The sequence below is a fragment of the Schistocerca americana genome, chromosome 6 (genome assembly GCF_021461395.2).
Source record: "Schistocerca americana isolate TAMUIC-IGC-003095 chromosome 6, iqSchAmer2.1, whole genome shotgun sequence".
Taxonomy (NCBI): domain Eukaryota; kingdom Metazoa; phylum Arthropoda; class Insecta; order Orthoptera; family Acrididae; genus Schistocerca; species Schistocerca americana.
The window spans coordinates 513,748,567-513,756,012 of NC_060124.1; the positions used below are offsets into that span (position 1 = coordinate 513,748,567).

At 35.3% G+C, this 7,446-nt stretch overlaps 1 protein-coding gene across 1 annotated transcript; it reads left to right on the top strand.

Moving 5' to 3' along the window:
• Positions 1–459: 459 nt before the first annotated feature.
• On the top strand, positions 460–918 carry LOC124620251 (ubiquitin-conjugating enzyme E2-17 kDa-like). Its single transcript, XM_047146919.1, has one exon. The coding sequence runs from the start codon at positions 460–462 to the stop codon at positions 916–918; it is 459 nt and encodes a 152-aa protein (XP_047002875.1).
• The last annotated feature ends 6,528 nt before the right edge of the window (positions 919–7,446 follow it).

Sequence of the window (7,446 nt, forward strand, 5' to 3'; positions counted from 1 at the left end):
GGTGCGTAATGCTCCTTGGTGTAGAAGGTTATGGTCTATTTGTGTAACTGAGAATCTGCACAGTAATTGAAATTCAGGCAACAGAGGTGCAATATTCTGGATGAATTGCCAATTTTTGTAGTATTTAAAATTCTGTTAGAAAGTGTGTTATTCATTATTAGTATATTTCGTGTTATTGTGAAGTTATGAACTAATTATTTAAAGCTTGCTGACATTCGCAGCTTACATAGTTAAGCTCAAGATTTCCTGGTACATAGTTTAACAATAAGTGTCAGACTGTGTGTAACACAACAAATTGAGGACTTTTTTTACTGTACTGTTAATGTTGTTAAACATATAAGGTTTTCTTTGTCTAGGTCAGATGACGTTATGTTCCGAATCCTTGCACTAACCTTGATTGTTTTCCTTGTATAGCTTGTTGCTGCCGAGGGCAAGCATTCTCCCTAAAGCCCATCAGAAATGTCTACGCCTGCCAGACGACGTCTGATGAGGGATTTTAAACGCCTTCAAGAGGATCCGCCTACTGGTATTAGTGGGGCTCCTACTGAAAATAACATTATGCTTTGGCATGCTGTCATTTTTGGGCCACACGACACTCCTTTCGAAGATGGAACATTCAAGCTGACATTGGAATTTACCGAAGAGTACCCAAACAAGCCGCCCACAGTGAGATTTCTTTCGAAATTGTTTCATCCAAATGTTTATGCGGATGGAGGCATCTGTTTGGACATCTTGCAGAATAAGTGGAGCCCGACATACGATGTTTCTGCTATTCTGACATCAATCCAATCACTATTAAGTGATCCCAATCCGAACTCTCCAGCAAATTCAATGGCAGCTCAGCTTTTCAAGGAAAATCGACGAGAATACGAAAAGCGTGTGAAGTCATGTGTGGAGCAAAGCTTTTTGGACACGTAAGGCTGTAATGTTTACATGTTTATAGTTAAAACTGTGATTGGAATATTGCACCTTAACACTGACTAAGGAAATTATGTTCCCCATAAGCCTAAGGCCTGTGATTTCACTAAATTATAGCTATTAACAGCTTCCAGATTTCATATTGACACACCAATTTTTGTCTTAGAATAGTAATGCTACTAACAGAGGACTGTTAATTTGTATGTTATATGTCATAGCTGTGATGATTAGAATTAAATGAAATATTAAATCCATAAAATATCTTTTACTTAGTTTGCCATGCCCCAGAGTTTTGTGTATTAAACTAAAATGCTTGAAATAGGTGGAACTAAATTGTTTCACAGGAAGTGCCACTGATTTAAGCGGAATTGCGCAACTGTATGTTAATATAATGTTCAGTGCATATTTAGTAATGTTTCAAGCATGAGTGATTCTAGTGTTATGCAATTTTTCACTATTCATGCCAGATGAAAATATTTTGTAAAACTTTGTCATTGATGTGGTGCAGCCTTGTCAGATTTCTAGGTGCTGGAAATCAGTTCCTTCAAGTGTGCAAAGAAAATGTGCATAATAATTTGACTATTGCAATGCATGACTGGGAAAAAGTTAATTTCCCCTTTGTGAAAATCTGCTTAACTACTCCCAGTTTTTTCGAAGATGCTCTAATGGTTTTTTAAATATTGAATGAATACTGAAGTTGGTGAGGGTATTTGAAAACTTCTCAGTTGTGAGAAATGTAAACACAAACTAGGATTAGGGTTCCATCCTTTTGGAAAACTGCAGAGAACAATATAAGTAAAAATTTTGGATAATAATGTTCGGACAAGTTATTTTTCATGCCCGGGGGGGGGGGGAGGTTAAGGGTATTTGGTGTGTAAAGACACAATGTAGTGAAACACTGGTAAAACAGAAATTTAATGAAAATTACTGTTGATGTACTAGATTTTGAAATATCATATTTTGTTTCATTTGAAGGAAAGTTGTTTTGGAGCAGCAGTGTTTTGCCTGATGGGAAACGTAGACTTGTAATAGAGACCTTCCCAAATGTCGACGTTGTTCAGCCAATAAACAGCGTAGTTCATTGCAAGAAATTTCTTAGGTTGTTGTTGGCTGAAAGTTTGTAGTAGGAAGTGGCAAAATTTAGAGCAACAGAATTTAATTTGAATAATACTCGCAGGAGTTGTTATTCTAAATATATAGATTTGCCAGAAACTATTTTTGACAGTGCTTTTTGTATGACTTTACAGCCAACTATTGTATGACTATAGAGTCTCTACTTATTTTATCAGGATAGGTAATTAAATCTTTGACACAGCTATCATGAAATATAACTGCTTTCATGCAGTTTAACATTGCATTTTATGTGCAATTTGAAAGCATTTTACTATCCATTGATAAGGCTCTTATGGCAATAAGTAAAAGTTTCAAAATGTTTACAATAAGATTTACTGTTGAAAGAATCGTTTCCAGTTAAACGACTTTCAGCTGATAAGTTTTTGTTATTTTTTAGCAATGCAACATCTGCATTTAGCACATGGCATCCAACTAGCACTTAAACTGTTATTCAGTGTTAACGTGACTCTCTGGTTACTACTTAATCATATCAAAATAGTGTATCAGTTACATAGTTAAAAGTGGGGGCAGTACAGAACTTAACAGCATTTTATTTCAATATCCTGTGTGGGATTTTACCCACAAATGATGGTATTTTACAAGATAACGGATGCCTGTAAAATATTTGCCTTGCAGTGCCTGTGTGAAACTTTTTCTGTGGGAAAAGGGATGTTATTTTTAAAAATATTTGAATACAGAAAATGAATATTGTGTGTCATGGAGTGTAGGAAACTGGTCGTATTATTTGTCAATAAGTACTATTACTGAGTACAGCATAATGTCATATACGTTGATCACTATTTGTAGGTATTGATACTGTTACGTATCAAGTATGCAATTTGTTTTACAGTTGTCCTTAAAGTAAACTTTGAAATTCTCTGTTAACGATTTTAATTCTGCAAGTTATGAGTCACTGTGCTACTATGTTTCTGAAACGGTTCTGTGGGTTTCCATATCACACACAGCAAAATGTATGGGAGTGTATCAGTATTATGTAACATTTACAGACTAATAAAGCTCTGCTGTTGGTTGTAATGCCAGAGGTGTTGTGACTAATACACACACACACACACACACAGACATATTATTATTATTACTATTATTATTATTATTGCTGCTGGACTGTACTAGCAGTGAACTTAACTGTTGTGTCCAAAAGTTACTAGCCTATATTTTCCTATAGGTCACAAAATGGTAAGTGGATTTTATATATATGGAGGCTATCGTGTTTTATTTTTCAGTTAGTTACAGTTATTCATAACTTACTGCTTATTTGAGAAGTTGGCATAGAAGTTGCCTAGTGTATTTGGGCACCATCTTGACTGGTTATTTCATCATACACAGGAAATCTTAAGAGAATGAGTGCACATGTATCAAATTTATGGCTTTAGAAGAAATAAAAATACAAGAAAAGAAACAATAGAAGAACAGAAGATGCAGGAAAGAAAACACTGGAGATGAATCAGTGCATAAAAAAGTGAAAAATGATTAAGAAGTGCTGTTTTGAAGTGATAATGTTCAGTTCAAAGCATTGAAAACAGTTTGTGCTGTTGTACAGTGATGACTGAATACTTCACAATTACTAGCTTTATTTTCTGAGGCCTACTGTTTTTTTCTGTGTTTTGTGAACAAAAGCTGAGAAAAGTTCTGAATCAGGCTTCTGTCATGGTACAAAAGAGAGGAAACATGGAGACAAATGAATAGTTATCTCATTGTGCAGGAGAAAAAATTCATTCTGCAGGTCAAAGACGACAGGACAAGGGGATTACCAACAAATGTTAGTTAAGAGCATATCATTTCCTTAAGTCTTGAATGTAAGATGAACTGTGGTTGTGGAAGTAAGTGCTTACACTTGGTTTTATTGAAATTTGGCTACTACCACAAGGTAATTACACTTTTTCATACATTTGATTGATCTTTTTTCTGTCTTGTTTTACCCTGTCATGACATTCACCTGTGTTGTTCTTTATATATTTAAATTATTAAGACACATTGCATGTATAATTCCACATTAAACTATAGATGTTCCTCACAAGTAGTTGGTTAGATGAAGTGTTAATTTGATGGAGGCAAGGACAAAAAAATTTTGACTGGACCATGCCCAGTAAAATGTATTTATTTATATTTTTTGCATGTAGACCATCAAGTTGATGTCTTTCTCAAATGTCACAGGTTTGACAGATTACTGTAGATAGATACAGTAATGTTACATACATTTTCTTAGTACTCTAATTATATTCTGTGTTACAAGAGAGAACAAGTAGATTAGAATTCACTGAGTGAAAATATAAGGACTACTGTCAGTTATTTTTAATTTTTTCTTCTGCCTGAAATAGTTCCCTGTACTTCTAGTACCATAATTGGGTCTCGTTGCACTTAGTTTGTTTTTACTATTCAGAAAAAATGTAATAAGTTTATACATATACAGTGAATATACTGTTAGATATTTGCTAGGCAAAGGCTTCGTGACGGGACACTCTGGACTTTAGCCCATGCGTTAATCTAATGGCTCTTTTCTGTAACACTAATATTCTGTTAGGTGCAGGTCTGCCGCACAACCCCGCAGTTCAACACCATATTTAAGAAATGGTTAAACTTTTCCATAGTAAACAATTGTTAGTGCTTGTATTGGCACTATTTTTGCCAACAGACTCTTAAGACACAGGCTACTGCTGATTTTCTCACACACAGAAGTAATGTGGTTTACCCAACGGAGATTTTTGTGCAGGTGGACACCAAGAAATTTAATGTTATCTGTTTCTGCTGATGTAATACCATAAATATTGTTTATTTAAGCCTTATGAGAACCCGTTAGTAGCTGGGATTTACTGATGGTGTTTACGCCCTGATGTAGAAAATAGGTGGTAACTTCTGTCACACCCTTAGTTGTAGCTGAGTGTAACGTCTCCAAGTCTTTTTCGTAAAATAAGATGGTGTCATCAGCATAGGTTACTAGAAGTGAGTTGAAGGGTTGTGTCGTATCATCGACAAACCAAGAAGAGAAAATTACCAAGGATCAATCCCTTCTGTACCCCTGGGATACAGTACCTCTAGAGGATTGGAAATCTATTACCTTGGTATCTATTTTACGTGAAATTTTAGTACATTGTTTGCAATTTGTCAAATATTTGGTCAGTAATAGATGTCCTTGATGTTGTAATTCTTCAATTTCTTAACAAACAACCCATGGTTGACAGTCGAAGGCTTTGGAAAGATCCAAGAATATGCCAGCTGTTCTCATACCTTGGTCTAGGATAGTGTACACTTTATGGAGAAATTCAGTAACTGCATTAGTTATGCACTGGTTTTTCCTAAAGCCATGCTGTTTTTACTAAAGGTAGGGATCAATGATATTGGGCAGTAGTTTTAAACCTCTTTTGTATTCCCTTTCTTATCCACTGGTTTAACAATGCTTGGTGGCCCGAGCAGTTCTAGGCGCTACAGTCTGGAACTGCATGGCCGCTACGGTCACAGGTTCTAATCCTGCCTCGGGCATGGATGTGTGTGATGTCCATAGGTTAGTTAGGTTTAAGTAGTTCGAAGTTCTAGGGTACTGATGACCTTAGAAGTTAAGTCCCATAGTGCTCAGAGCCATTTCAACCATTTGAACAATACTTATTTTTAAACTACTAGGGTAAATGCTTTCTCCAATTCTACAGTTCGAGGTGTGTTAGTGGTTCAGTTAGTCCTTTTATGCGTTTTTTTACTACTACTACTACTACTACACTCGACATATCCCATCCAGCTGAGTACGTATTCTTTAATGGGAGGATTATCTTTCTGATATCAATTTCTTTAACCTCATTAAATTCAAAGCTCACTGTTTGGAGAGTGTGCTTAGATATCTCTTGGCACATTTCTAAAGTGTGTCGATTTCCTGTTGGTGATGTGAAAAGTTTTTGGAAAGGTTACATAATTCTTTGAGTTCTTTTATAATATTACCATCCTGTGCAATGCATAAGGGTTCACTGTCCCTAGCTGTGGAGGTTTTTCGATACTTATTGATAAGTTTCCACAATGTCTTGCTTAAATTTGCAGATTGAGAGGTTTCATTACTGTGGACTTGTTTTTTAAGGTTTGAAAGTTTTGATTTAAAGGTTTTCTTAGCCATGCTGTATTTTTGTTTAAAAATGTACAGTGTTGTTGATTTGTACAGGACATCAAGGTCATGAGTATTTTGCCTGAGTTTAACAAGGCTGGATGGAAGTCTGAGTTTATTTCTTCCACTGTGACTGTCTGCATTTCTTTAATGGGACAACAGAAATTGAAGTTTCTCAATAGGGTGTTATAAAATTGATCCCATTTGTTATCTGATCCTTCCACATGGCAGATTCGATCCCACTTCTCCTCAGCAAGTTTGATTTTCAGAGAGTTGATGTTAGTATTGCTCGTAACTTGTTTCTTTTCAAACATTTTGGTATTTTTTTAGGAGCTGTTTTCCGTATTTTATCTGTTGTACAAGGCGGTCTGAGTAATGAAAGTCTGTGTTACTAAACTTAGCAGTGTCTTCAGTAGGTTTGCTAATTATTGTGTAATCTATCCAGGTCGGACTAGAATCTGAGACTCTGGTATCCATGGTAACTATATTTCTAAGACTGTATGAAGTTTATACATCTACAAGGTTCATGCTAGCAATGGTCATTGGGACCGGTTTGCCTAATTAAAACTGCACAAGGTGGTCTGTATATTCCTATTAATTTGTTTTACTACATTGACTCCATGCTCTTTTAATCGGATTGAAATACCACTTACTTCTAATATCCCCTCTTTACTGCATTGCTCAATAAATGTAAGTTTCTTAAACATAATATGTTCTCTCAAAAAGAAAGTTGTCACACTTCCACCATTATGCTGTTTCCTACAATAACTGTTTACCAGTACATAAGCATTCAGTTTATAACAATTAATTTTTTTACATTTTAGACTGTGTTCAGTTAATACTAACACTTGTGGCAAATGCTCATTTACAAATACCTGTAGTATAGTTTCTTCCTAAGGTATTGCACATTCAGATGTATCATGCTAACTGATGCCTGGATTTCTTCTCTGTTTATATGTCTGTCGATGTTTTGTTCTGTGGGATTGGATCCAAGATTACCTCCACTTTTGTATCTTCTACATGTGTGGTAACACTGAGTGCACATGGTTCACACGTATGTTCGAACTGCCACTTCAATATGTAACTACTGAACTCTATGATTACCATCAGAAACAAGATTTTTTTCTCTATTTGCTTTTTGTCACACGTTGTACTTAGATTATTATTATTAGTTGTTGATATTCTTAACTGTTAGTTGTTTTTACATTGCATGAAATTTTAATAGCAACCTCTAGATGCCAAATTTCAGTATGCATATTAGTTTACTGCTGTAATTTTTAATCTCAGTTTTGCTTGAATATGAGAGACCATTTTGC

Excerpts from the sequence above, each read along its gene's own strand:
- LOC124620251 (XM_047146919.1), top strand. The coding sequence starts at position 460 with ATGTCTACGCCTGCCAGACGACGTCTGATGAGGGATTTTAAACGCCTT.